General features: G+C 35.7%; 1 protein-coding gene across 4 annotated transcripts in view; it reads left to right on the plus strand.

The window, feature by feature from the left end:
• LOC127840840 (exocyst complex component 6B-like) overlaps window positions 1-14,726 on the plus strand; it is a 54,381-nt gene that overhangs the window by 32,610 nt on the left and 7,045 nt on the right. The window contains exons 18-21 of one of the 4 annotated variants that reach the window (XM_052369269.1): window positions 2,124-2,196; window positions 3,342-3,448; window positions 6,481-6,501; window positions 14,185-14,326. In XM_052369269.1, coding sequence (XP_052225229.1) covers window positions 2,124-2,196; window positions 3,342-3,448; window positions 6,481-6,501; window positions 14,185-14,326 — 343 coding nt within the window. Of the gene's footprint in view, window positions 1-2,123; window positions 2,197-3,341; window positions 3,449-6,480; window positions 6,502-6,869; window positions 6,888-7,399; window positions 7,421-14,184; window positions 14,327-14,726 lie in introns of all 4 variants that reach the window. The other 3 variants (XM_052369271.1, XM_052369270.1, XM_052369272.1) reach the window with 3 other exon arrangements.

Genomic DNA, 14,726 nt, shown 5'->3' on the forward strand with positions numbered 1-14,726 from the left:
AGTTTGGTTTGGTTAATGTAATATTATAGTGGTCCTCTACAAAGATTGTTCAATGCATGCCCCTGGGGTCAAAAATGACCACACTCTGGTGAGCATTTGATTATATAGAAGAAAATAGTGAATTACTTAATAAACTATATCTGAAACCGCAAGAATCAGGCATTTAAAATTTGGTATGTATTATTTTATACCGTCCTCTACAAAGTTTGTTCTAATCATGCCCCTGGGGTCAAAACTGACCATTCCCAGTATTCACATGGATATATAGACTTTTATAGAAAAAAACTTTAAAAAAAATCTAATTATCTCAAATTGTTAAGGTGAACTGTTAAATTTTCAATGTTATACGTCATAACTATGTTTGTTCAAATCATGTCCCCTGGGTTAAACTGGCCACGCCCCTTATAGGTGAGCAATCTAGACCATGTAGGCCCTGTTGTTTTTTTTTGTGGAAAAGACCAATTGCATTCCAAGTTTTTGTAAATTTTTTGAATTATCATCTCAGATTAGCCTGTGCAGTCTGCAGTGACAACACTTTCCGCTTTAATGGATTTGTTTTAATTAAAAGAAGTTTCTTCAAAGTGAAAATCCAGTTGAGCAGAAAGTGTCATCCGAGATTAAACTATGCGAACTGCACAGGCTTATCTTGGATTACACTTTAAGCACACGCATTAAGCCTATTTTTTCCAGAACAAGGCTCATGTGGACTTATCCATGGACAGTTTTTTCGTTCAAATTTGGGTCTGGTAGGGAGGACCCACTCAATTGAAAAAAGTATATAATTTTCCCAAATGGTACCTATAATTTCCCAATTGAAGGCTTCCATAGAAGAATTAATTTTTTTTAATAAACTTAAACATGTCATTCATCTTTAAATTCAGCTCTTTAAGTTGAACCTTAAAATATAAAATATTGAAATCTCTTTTATTATCAATTTTTATGTATTTGTTGGCATACAATCAACAACATTAATTTCCCAATTTTAGTCTATTATTCTATATCCAATAAATTCATCCAATGGGCATTCTTCATAAGTACCACGTGACTGTCCAATATATTCCGGTATTGGATCCAAAAAGTCTGTATTTTTTCCATATTGGACAGTTGAGGACAAGTGCACTAAGCAATTGTTTTATAACGATAAAAGCCGTTACCGAGAAAAAGTATCCGAATGTACAATATTCGATTCACACAGGCGATATTTAGATTGTATTTCTTAAATAAATAAATTGGATAAATGTTAGAAATTAAAAACAAATGCAACAGCAAGTGATATTGTTATTATTTGAAATTGAAAAACAAATGCAACAGCAAAACAAAAAGTCTATTTTATTAACCTCAATGACAGCTTTAATCCAATGCTTATAGCAACACAGTTCAATGATATGCCCTTCCATTTTCTGTTCTTCCATCCCTTTATCGAAATGTATTTAAATCCACACTTTCTTTCATAGCGTTTGTATCCCATGCTAACCATTCTGACCCAAAACACGATTTACGATTACGAATTAGTAATCCTGTCGGAGCGAGTTGTTTTATTCCTATCGAAGTTAACAATTATGCATTACAAACACACAATCCGAAATACGTTTTGGATTCGTTCGATGATTTAAAAAAAATATTATGATTAATTTACTGTTAAACACAAACACGTCCATAGTGATTTGTGTTGTCCCTAAAATGCAGAAAGTCTTGCTTATACTCTTATGTTTTGTCAGAGAAATGACGTTACACGAGATACGGCATAAATTGCGTAATCAGGTGAATGAAAATAAAAATACGGAAAGCTGGTTTGGTAATATAATTTAAAGAAGAAACAAAAGAGCGTTAGAAAGGGATATAGAATAAAAAGATTATTAGACGTTTAAACTGTACAATACGTGATATATTTGGACTCGCACACAGTTTGAAGTCCTATTGGACTCGCCTAACGGCTCGTCCAATATGACTTAAACTGTGTGCTCGTCCAAATATATCTCGGTATTGTACAGTGAAACGTCTAATAACCTATAAATATAAGAGGCAATATTTCCCAATTCAAAAGGACCAGGCCCCATTCCCAAAATGATAAAAAAAACACTGCTGGACTTGTATACCATATGTGTTGTTGCAACACATTTCAGGATGCCAGAAGTGAGGCAGAGGATTACATCTATAAGAAACTGAACCAGAAAATAGACGAATTCCTGGACCTTGGTAAGTGCATTGGTATTAATACTTTCATAATATGTTTAGACATTTAGTTTAAACCAATTATTTAAGCGTTGAAAGCCTCAGGCTCATTGACCTGCTCTCGAATCCGTTTCCTGGGCCTAGATCTTGGTGTCTTTGGGGGACAATCTAACGTACGCTCTGACATTGGGGATCGAACCCTCGACCTCCCGGTCGTTATGCAGACACCATAAGCATTTTACCACAGCGACCTTGTTAAGACATTTAGGTGCATTGAAAAGTGATGTGTAAATGTCTACAACGTCTTTACCGCAATGTCATTACCATCTGGGGTGGTATTCCAGAAACATCGTAAGTCATTTCTTAAATAATTTCACTTACGTTCAAAATTTCAATGTTTTGTATTTCTGTACTAGATATGGAATCACATGTTTCTTTTGGTATTCCTAAAATAACATTGACATAATGATGTTATTTTAATGTTATTCTTGATGCCAAACTATTGCAGTAGGAAATGAAACACTTAAGAAAATTTCCCAATTTAAGGATAAGAATAAAATTTAACTTAAGATGCTTCTGGAATACGACTCCTGATTTCTTTCTTCATCTCAGTCTTGTCAATAACTTCTTGAACCCTTTAAGAAAACCTATTTGCCACCAACATTTCTTACTTTTTGTTGTTTTATTCAAAGAAATATGTAATCTAAATAAAATATTCACTTTCAATAAACAGCTATGAAGCACTTTCAGACAGAATACAAAAAGAAAAAGTGCTGTTTTTCTCATAAATTAACAATTGAGAAGCATGAAGCAAAAAGTGGCTCTTATGCCATTTGTGGCTAGGGTTGCTTAAAACTTTAAATTTGAGTGAAGGAAACAGTCTGTTAACCTCATTCCCTAATGACATTTATTTTGAAAGCCATGTTATTATCAATCATATACAAATCATTAGAGAATTCAACTTTGTTTATAATTAAAACATGTATTGATGGGTCAACAATGAAGTCATATAGCTAACTGTATCCAATTAATTGAATGCTGTTAGCTTAACTTGTTAAAATTTTGAGCACTCTGACACTGGGTTGGACCTTGGCTGGCCGCATATGGCATAAGACTGATTTTCGCATCATGCAACCCTCTTTATGTTGTATGTTGTTGTGTTTTTGCAGCAATTTACAACTGGGCCCTACCAGAGATCAGTCATCGGCCCAGCGGCTTTGTGATGGACCTCATTGCTTTCCTGCAGAGCATATTCATGTCCTTTACCAATCTGCCGGTACGTATCCATGGGTGCATGCAAACTTGCCATGTTGACCAATAAAAAGCATTTGATCCTTGCTGTGGGGAAACTGGGTTTAATGCATGTGCGTAAAGTGTCGTCTCAGATTAGCCTGTGCAGTCAGCATAGGCTCATCAGTGACCACACTTTCTGCTTGAACTGAATTTTTGTATAAAAGAGACTAAAGTGAAACAAAAAATTCTACAACAACCGAAAGTTTCGTCTCTGACAAGCCTGTTCCGATCTCAGGCTTGTGTAGGATGACACATAATTCACATGCTTTAAGCCCAGTTTTCCCACAACGAGGTTCATTTTATTGTCAAGAGTACTCTTGACTTGTGCTGATTGTCTCTCCTTTAAAAAATTACAATATAATTGCTTTTGATTATTTTTGCAGTTTCTGATTGTTTTTATGCCCCCGAAGAAGGGCATAAAGCGATCAGACCGTCTGTCCGTCTTTCCATCCCAATTTGTGTTTAGGTTTCAAAAAATGCTCATAACTTCTATGTCCCTTGAGACGTAACCTTCATGTCCTTCAGTCTTTACTAGGGGACGTATTGTTTTTGCCCTGTCTGTTTGTTGGTTTGTTTGCGTCAAACTTTAACATTGGCCATAACTTTTGCAATATTGAAGATAGCAACTTGACATTTGGCATGCATGTTAATTTCATGATGCTGCACATTTTTAGTGGTAAAAGATCAAGGTCGAGGTCATCATTCAAGGTCAAAGGTCAAATATATGGAAGGGACATTGTGTTTCGCAAACACATCTTGTTGTCAGTTGCTGTTTTTCTTCCTTTCAAGTTAAAGAATGTAATTTCTTAGCATTCAATGTGTCCGTTGTTGCTATGTTTGATATCTTTGTGAATCTAATACTTGTACTGTTAATTATATAAACTACTTGATGATTGCATTTATTGAATAATTATATTTAATCATGTTATGTGTCTATCCAAGAGTACACGTACAAGAAAGGGATTTGAATAATGTTCTATTTAATGTATACATAGTGACTTTATTGAACAAACATGTGTTTATTTAGTGTGGAACACAAAAGCTTTTATTTTAGTTCTTAAGTATTTGTTGCTGAATTTTCACTTAAATGTTGGTGATGTACCTATTGTGTGTGCCAGTATATCAATGTGAACTTTTTTGTTATTTTCAGTATTTTCAATCTTGAATGATTGTGTATAATTCCTTACAGCTATATTTAAGTTGAACTCTGGGAAAACAGGGCTTAATGCATGTGCGTAAAGTATCGTCCCTGAGTAGCCTTTGCAGTCTGCACAGGCTAATCACGGAAGACACTTATCCCCACGTTTTTATTTTTGTTAAGTAGAGACTTCCTTCAAATGAAAAATTCAGTAACAAAGCAGAAAGAGTCGTCTTTCATTAAAATGGGCAGGACTGCACAGGCTTATCAGTGTTGATACTTTATGCACTTGCTTAAATAGAATTTTTCCAGAGCATTGTTCATTTGTATTTAAATGCAAGTGTTGTTTTTGCCCTTACATTCACATAGCCTTCTATTTCACCATCTTTTCATACATAAACACATCAATAAATAATATTGATGTCTTATTTTACCTTAAAGGGGCCTTTTCACGTTTGGGTAAATTGACAAAATTAAAAAAGTTGTTTCACATTTTCGTTTAAGTAATGATATTTGTGAGGAAACAGTAATACTGAACATTTGCCATGGTCTAAAATAGCCATTATATGCATCTTTTGACGATTTAAAAACACGAAAATTATAAAGCGTTGCAACGCGAAACGAATTAATAATTTGGAGAGTTCTGTTGTTGTCGTTATATTTTGAAAATTAGAGGATTGCTTATATAAATTATAAAATACGACCGGAATTGTATCTGGAAGGATGGTCGAGTGGTCTAGGCTGGAGTCTTTTTACTCCAGAACTCCAGGGGTCAGTGGTTCGAGTCCTGCTGAAGGTTACATTTTTTTTCTTTTTTAAAATTTTATTCTTGATTTTTTACTGGAGCTTTTTATATCCAATGTTTACATTTATCAATATAAAGCATTTAATGACAAACTTCAAAACATGCCAAAATCTGTGAAAAGGCCCCTTTAATGATGTGTTGTTCTTATTTTGTTTTCTTTAAAAACCATACCTTGATGATGAAATACCCTCTTTGCACCATGCAATACATTTTAATATAATAAATTTTCCATAAATAAGGTAATCTGTATTTTAACCCTGATATCAGATTCTTACTTAATTCAGATTTGTTGTATTTTTATGCCCCCGGATCGAAAGATCGGGGGTATATTGTTTTTGGCCTGTCTGTCTGTCATTCATTCATTGTGTGTGTCCCAAAAGTTTAACCTTGGTTAAAGTTTGATAACTTTTGCAATATTGAAGATAGCAACTTCATATTTGGCATGCATGTGTTTCTCATGGAGCTGCACATTTTGAGTGGTGAAAAGTCAAGGTCAAGATCATCCTTCAAGGTCAAAGGTCAAATATATGGCTTCAAAACGGCGTAAAAACTTTAACCTTGGTCATAACTTTTGCAATATTGAAGATAGCAACTTTATATTTGGCATGCATGTGTATCTCATGGAGCTGCACGTTTTGAGTGGTGAAAGGTCAAGGTCATCCTTCAAGGTCAAAGGTAAAATTTATGGCTTCAAAGCGGCGCAATAGGGGGCATTGTGTTTCTGACAAACACGTCTCTTGTTTTTTAAATAAAATTACTGGCAAGACATATTTCATGTGTTTCAAGCTATCAGAACATTGGCTTCTTAAAATATAAAATCTCAAACATGCTGCAAAAATTGTAATAGTCTAGCTTTAACAAGGTTTTGTTGGAAAACCAGTGCTGAAATACTTATTGTGATATTTTCTGTTCAAAGGAAACCCCACAATGAAAAGCATTAATCAAAAAGGATTTTATATAAATCCATTAATAAAATCATATTTTCTTCAAAATTGTAAAGTTTTACTGATGTATTTATATGCGGGTTTCCAACGTTTTTAAAACCAGTGCTTTTTTATCCGCCTCAATTCAGGGCCTCACTTGTTATCCTGGGGTAATCGTTGACTTCTTATTCTGTTCTCCGGTTAAGTTAAATATTAATTTTACTTTCAAAGTTTGCAAATTGTTTATACATGTACAAACACTTTCTCTTTTATATTACTGAACAAGACTTGCTGTACTTGTATCTTAAACTTTCTTGTGGAATGAGAATAACGTGATTGACATTTCTCTATTAAACTTCAGTTTCTTATAACATTTTCATATATGACATTTCATACTTTCTCACACCCTGCTTTGTTTTAAATTCACTAAAAACAGACTAAGTATAATTGCCTTAAATGGTATGAATTGACTCAGTCCTATCAATGATGGGATACTCTTTTTGTATGAGTTTACATGAGTTTGTTGCACACATTGTAGAAAGCTTCAGGCAAAGAGGTTTGATTACTTTTCATTAATTTTTATTCAGCATTTAAAATGATCCCTGCACACACAAACATAAATCGTAGCACACACGCAGAAATCCAATCTGCATAGCTTGACGAGCAAAATACTCGTCATTTCATTGAAGGTGGTTAAGATTTTCCCCAGGGTTCGTATTCCAGAAGAATCTTAAGTTAAATTTTATTCTTATCCTTAAATTGGGAAATTTTCGTAAGTTTTTTATTTCATATTGCAATAGATTGGCATCAAGATATACATTTAAATAACATCATTATGGGAATGTTATTTTAGGAATACCCAAAAAACATGTGTTTCCTTATTTAGTAAAGAAATACAAAACATTGTAATTTTGAACTTAAATGAAATTATTTAAGAAATGACTTAAGATGTTTCTGGAATACCACCCCAGAAATGTAAAATCGAATCCTTAAGTACATTCAGGATTGTATATGTATTAATTTATTTAATTGAATTGATTACAATATAAAATAATTATCATTGATCAGGCAATGACCACATTGGTGCCGGTGAGGTTACATTTTGTTCAGCATTTGCCAATGTTTTAGCTTAGATAAATTTATACGATGCATACTGCAATAAAGGTTTGCAATATTCTTTGAATGAATTGCATGAAACTAAAAATCAAAGCATGGACAGCCTGCATAAATCCTGGCCTGATTTTCAATCTTCTTTTAAATTAAAATAATTGTTTTGATACGTTAAAATTGGGATGCAACAGTTTTCTTTTTTAACCGGTTAACCTTTTGCTGTAACTGGTTATTAATGAGTTCACTGAACAACCTTAAAAAGTAAGTCTGTTAAAGTAGACTCTAAAAAAATGTCATTTTGCTCTTACATGTGCTCTTTATAAAAGAAAGCAATTTAAGATTGCTAGCGTTGATTATATAAGTGGTCACCAGTTTCCTATAAGAAATGTATTATAACAATTATTTTAATAATTTTCGAAATTTATGTTAGATTTTGTATTTATTTTTCCAGAGTATAAACATATGAGTAAATAGTTATAAGAACCACACAATGTTCACGTCCACTTGTCATTATTGTATCATTTGTTTGGGCCACTTATGTCACGTTGGCGTCGTTTTGCTAATAACAGCTGGTTACTTTCTTTTTTTATCGTGCAGTACCACTCAACTTATAAGGAAGTAAATTTACGCTAAATGTAATGGTTTTATTGTTAATTAACTGTTTGATTCTTGTTTTGTAATAAGATTTGTTTAATAATTTGCTTTTTATGCCCCCAGATCGAAAGATCGGGGGTATATTGTTTTTGGCCTGTCTGTCTGTCTGTCATTGTGTCAGTCAGTCATTGTATTAGTGTGTCACAAAACTTTAACCTTGGTTAAACTTTTATAACTTTTGCAATATTGAAGATAGCAACTTCATATTTGGCATGCATGTGTAGCTCATGGAGCTGCACATTTTGAGTGGTGAAAAATAAAGGTCAAGGCCATCCTTCAAGGTCAAAGGTCAATATCATTGTTTTTTTCTTTCCTAAAACTTAAACCTTCGTTAAAGCTTGGTCATAACTTTTTTAATATTGAACATAGCAACTTGATATTTGGCATGCTTGTGAATCTCACGGAGCTGCACGTTTTGAGTGGTGAAAGGTCAAGGTCATCCTTCAAGGTCAAAGGTCAAAAATAATTAAAAAAAAATTCATTTCTCCATTCAATCTCTTACTTACTTCTCGTGGAGCTGCACATTTTGAGTGGTGAAAGGTCAAGGTCATCCTTCAAGGTCAAAGGTCAAATATATGGCTTCAAAGCGGCGAAATAGGGGGCATTGTGTTTCTGACAAACACATCTCTTGTTTTTTTTTTAAATTTGCCTCAGACTGTGGTGATGGCATCGTTGATGACAAAAATACTTCTAATAATATTAAATTGTTATAAAACAAATACGGTGTTGGTTAAGATTCAAACAACAAATGATAATCTTTATTTAATTATTTTATAAACACTATTTTTTGGAGAAATTAGTGTTGGATTTTGGTTAACAAATCATCAAAATAAGCTGTCCAATGTCTCAACTGATTTATTGTGAGTAATATAAATGTGTCAATTTCCTTTATGCTTATAGCCCCGAATAATGTAAGTCCACTTGTAAAATTTTTGCGAGTAAAACAAAACAAAAGTGCCAATTATCAAAAAGTACTCCTGTTTGTAACCACAAAGGAACTGATTAATGCTTTAATACTGTGTTTGATGACAGGTTATTTATTACTGTCTTTGCTGTAGCATGTTGTTCTTACTTGACGCCAGCGTTAGTTGGAAGTATGTTGCGCACAAAAAGTACAATCATATGATTTATTACATGGAAAAAACTTCATTAAAGTCAGGTTAACCTTTTCCAAAAACTTAACTGGTAAACTTATTGTTTCGGTAGGTTATTCGGTAAACAATTTGCATCCCTAGTTTCAGAAGTTAATAAAGAGATAATCATTATTCAATAAACATTCATCAAAAGACTTGAGTTTTACAGGCAATGTGGAGTGTATGCTACATCATTTGAACTGAACCTGCTGAAGTTTGCATATTTTTGGCAAGATATCATTGACATATTCATGAACCGCACATTCAACTAGTCATAAATTTAATAAAAATGCTATTGATTACAATTTGCTTGCTTATTTTAATGACTTTCTTGTATACTACACCATGATTTGTGCTACATTTGAATATATATGTTCCTGCAATAATTCCCTTGATATCATGCACAAAATGCAGTAATATGTTCCTCTGTAATTTATAAAATTCCACTGCTACCCTTTAAACCTTTAATTCCCACTCTGAGGCAAAGTGAAAATTGCTATTTGCAAACAGCATAAACCCAGAAAAGCCTGGGAGTAACTTGCAGTCAGTTCAGGTTTTATGCTGTTAGCTTCTCATCAGTATCAAAGGGTTGGAAATGAAGCCCTCAAAACTTGAATCTAGTAAGAAAGGTCTTTGATTAAATTTTACTTTCTAAGGGACTACAAATGCGTCAAAATGCATATCTAAGTGGTAAAGGGTTAAACCTCCTATCAAAGATTTCACGCAGGAGCAGCTTATTTTTGCTACCCAATTATGCATATTTACGCCAAAGAAGTGACCCCTCCGTGAAAAGGGGGTTTATTGCAAGTGCACAAAGTGTCGTTCCAGATTAGCCTCTGCAGTCTTCACAGACTAATCAGGGACGACACTTTCTGCCTAAACTAGATTTTTGCTAGAAGAGACTTTCTTTAAACAAAAAAATATCATAAAAGCGGAAAGAGTCATCCCGGGACGACACTTTATGCACATGCATTAACCCCCTTTTCAGAGAGCGAGACTCAAGGACTTGTACAGGTTTTCATATTTGAATAAATTTAAGAACTTTATCCATTAACAGTTTTTCAGAATAGATCTCAGAGCAAATTATGTAGTAATACGTGTCTTTTTATGTCCCCCACTATAGTAGTGGGGTACATATTGTTTTTGCCCTGTCTGTTGGTTGGTTAGTCTGTCTGTCTGTTTGCGCCAACTTAAACATTTGCAATAACTTTTGCAATATTGAAGATAGCAACTTGATATTTGGCATGCATATGTATCTCATGGAGCTGCACATTTTAAGTGGTGAAAGCTCAAGGTCAAGGTCATCCTACAAGGTCAAAGGTCAAATATATGGGTCAAAATCGCTAATTTAATGTACACTTTTGCAGTATTTCAATATTCAAGATAGCAACTTGATATTTGGCATGCATGTGTATCTCATGGAGCTGCACATTTTGAGTGGTGAAAGGTCAAGGTCAAGGTCATCCTTCAAGGTCAGAGGTCAAATATATGTGGCCAAAATCGCTCATTTTATGAGTACTTTTGCAATATTGAACATAGCAACTTGATATTTGGCATGCATGTGTATCTCATGGAGCTGCACATTTTTAGTGGTGAAAGGTCAAGGTCATTCTTCAAGGTCAGAGGTCAAATATATGTGGCCCAAATCACTTATTTTATGAATACTTTTGCAATATTGAAGATAGCAACTTGATATTTGGCATGCATGTGTATCTCATGGAGCTGCACATTTTGAGTGGTGAAAGGTCAAGGTCATCCTTCAAGGTCAAATATATGGGTCATAATTGCTCATGTAATGTCACTTCTGCAATATTGAAGCTAGCAAGTTTATATTTGAAATGCATGTGTATCTCATGGAGCTGCACATTTTGAGTGGTGAAGGGTTAAGGTCAAGGTCATCCTACAAGGTCAAACGTCATATAGGGGGACATTGTGTTTTACAAATGCATCTTGTTGATGTTTGAATACTTTGCATCAATAAACAGTTTTTGCAGATGATCTTTTAAGTTATGTTAGATTTTATGTTGTATTGTGATTCTTAGAAAGACTAATTATTCATTGCCTAATGTTGTTGTTGTTGCTGTGTTGTTGTTTTTTGGTCAAAAGTTGCATGATATGATTTATATATATTTGAACACCATTTCATAGCATGATTCCTTTTAAAATTGCTGTATGTTGCTTGGAATTTTATGCTTTATTTTATTTTTTGCTGTTAATTTCTTAATCTTTTTTTTTGCTGTTAATTTTTTTTTTGGTAGACAAGAAAGAAGACATATTACCAACATTAATCATTCATATTTAAATCTAGTGTTTTAAAAATGTCACCCCAAAAAGTTATTAAACAATTAACCTGTACTTTTTCATTAGCTCACCATCAGTGACTGTTGTATTTTCTTTATTTCACCCTTAATGTAAGGAACTGAATACTTACAGGTCACATATGTGTCTTGTTCTTGGAAAATTGGGCTTAATGCATGTGCGTAAAGTGTTGTCCCAGATTAGCCTGTGCAGTCCGCACAGGCTAATCAGGGACGACACTTTCCGCTTTTATGGTAATTTTAGTTTCGAGGAAGTCCCTCCTTGCCGAAAATCAAGTTTAGGCAGAAAGTGTTGTCCCTGATTAGCCTGTGCAGACTGCACTTTACGCACATGCATTATGCCCAGTTTTCTCAGAACGCGGCACATATGAGCCTTGCTCTGTGAACAGTGGGCTTACTGCATCGACAGAAATTGTCGGCCCAGTTAAGACTGTGCAAGCAGAGGCTTATCAGAAATGAGACTTTCCGTTTCTATGGAATTCTTCATAAATAGAAGGTCTCTTCTAAACAAAAATCCAGTTCAGGAAGGAAAGTGTTGTCGATGATTAGCCTGTGAAGACTGCACCGGCTAACTGGGACAACACTTAACATACATGACTTCACAGGCTAACTGGGACGACACTTAACATACATGACTGCACAGGCTAACTGGGACAACACTTGACATACATGACTGCACAGGCTAATCTGGGACAACACTTAACATACATGACTTCACAGGCTAATCTGGGACGACACTTGACATACATGACTGCACAGGCTAACTGGGACAACACTTAACATACATGACTGCACAGGCTAATCTGGGACGACACTTGACATACATGACTGCACAGGCTAACTGGGACAACACTTGACATACATGACTTCACAGGCTAATCTGGGACAACACTTAACATACATGACTTCACAGGCTAATCTGGGACGACACTTGACATACATGACTGCACAGGCTAACTGGGACAACACTTAACATACATGACTGCACAGGCTAATCTGGGACGACACTTGACATACATGACTGCACAGGCTAACTGGGACAACACTTAACATACATGACTGCACAGGCTAATCTGGGACGACACTTAACATACATGACTTCACAGGCTAATCTGGGACAACACTTAACATACATGACTGCACAGGCTAATCTGGGACGACACTTGACATACATGACTTCACAGGCTAACTGGGACAACACTTAACATACATGACCGCACAGGCTAATCTGGGACGACACTTGACATACATGACTGCACAGGCTAACTGGGACGACACTTAACATACATGACTGCACAGGCTAACTGGGACAACACTTAACATACATGACTGCACAGGCTAATCTGGGACGACACTTGACATACATGACTGCACAGGCTAACTGGGACGACACTTAACATACATGACTGCACCGGCTAACTGGGACAACACTTAACATACATGACTTCACAGGCTAACTGGGACAACACTTGACATACATGACTGCACAGGCTAACTGGGACAACACTTAACATACATGACTGCACAGGCTAACTGGGACAACACTTAACATACATGACTTCACAGGCTAACTGGGACAACACTTGACATACATGACTGCACAGGCTAATCTGGGACGACACTTAACATACATGACCGCACAGGCTAATCTGGGACAACACTTAAATACATGACTGCACAGGCTAACTGGGACAACACTTAACATACATGACTGCACAGGCTAACTGGGACGACACTTGACATACATGACTTCACAGGCTAACTGGGACGACACTTAACATACATGACTTCACAGGCTAATCTGGGACGACACTTAACATACATGACCGCACAGGCTAATCTGGGACAACACTTGACATACATGACTGCACAGGCTAATCTGGAACGACACTTAACATACATGACTTCACAGGCTAATCTGGGACGACACTTGACATACATGACTGCACAGGCTAACTGGGACAACACTTAACATACATGACTGCACAGGCTAACTGGGACGACACTTAACATACATGACTGCACAGGCTAACTGGGACGACACTTAACATACATGACTGCACAGGCTAACTGGGACAACACTTAACATACATGACTGCACAGGCTAACTGGGACAACACTTAACATACATGACTGCACAGGCTAACTGGGACAACACTTAACATACATGACTGCACAGGCTAACTGGGACAACACTTAACATACATGACCGCACAGGCTAACTGGGACAACACTTAACATACATGACTGCACAGGCTAACTGGGACAACACTTGACATACATGACTGCACAGGCTAATCTGGGACGACACTTAACATACATGACCGCACAGGCTAATCTGGGACGACACTTTACATACATGCCTTTAGCCCAGTTTTCCCAAAACGAGGCTCATGTTCGTCAAGTTGTTATAAATGTGTGGACATCGCATCACAAGCGTTGCATAGGTCACATATACATAAAGTGGGTATGAAATGTTTGACGATTGCTTCACAAGCGTTTCATAGGTCACATATACTTAAAGTGGGTATGAAATGTTTGACCATTGCTTCACAAGCGTTTCATAGGTCACATAAATGTAATAGTGGTATTAAATGTGTGGACATTGCTTCACAAGTATTTTGTATCATTAATCCAGGAGAAGGTTGCCAAGACTGCATGTATGTCTGCCTGCAAGCACATCGCCAACTCATTGATGAGTTTCCTTCTGGACAACAACGTGACCTTAATGACAACCTTTGCCCTGCAGCAGTTCAACCTGGACGTGCACGAGTGTGAACGTGAGTATGAGCAACCAGTTTAAAACTGGAATTTATTTTCTTTTTCAAATGTCTGCTTTTTAAAATGGTCTAAAGACTTTTTTATTATAATATATATTATAAATTATATAAAAGGACATGTTTCCCAAACTGTTTCATTGTCCTGTTCGGGCAATTAGACCTAGTAATTTAGTGCCTAGAAGCAAAGTAAAATGGCTGCATACAACCGGCATAAAATCAACCTGCAAGTAACTTCAATTATGTTCAAGGCTTTGTCATGGAACATCTACATTTCAGCAGCGTTGTGGGAAAAGGGGGCTTGATGCATGTGTGTAAACTGTCATCCCTGGTTTACCTATACATTCCTCACATGCTAGTCGGGGACATAAATTTCCACTTTTATGACATTTTTCTTTGTTTC

This window comes from Dreissena polymorpha, chromosome 8 (assembly GCF_020536995.1).
Source record: "Dreissena polymorpha isolate Duluth1 chromosome 8, UMN_Dpol_1.0, whole genome shotgun sequence".
Lineage (NCBI taxonomy): Eukaryota > Metazoa > Mollusca > Bivalvia > Myida > Dreissenidae > Dreissena > Dreissena polymorpha.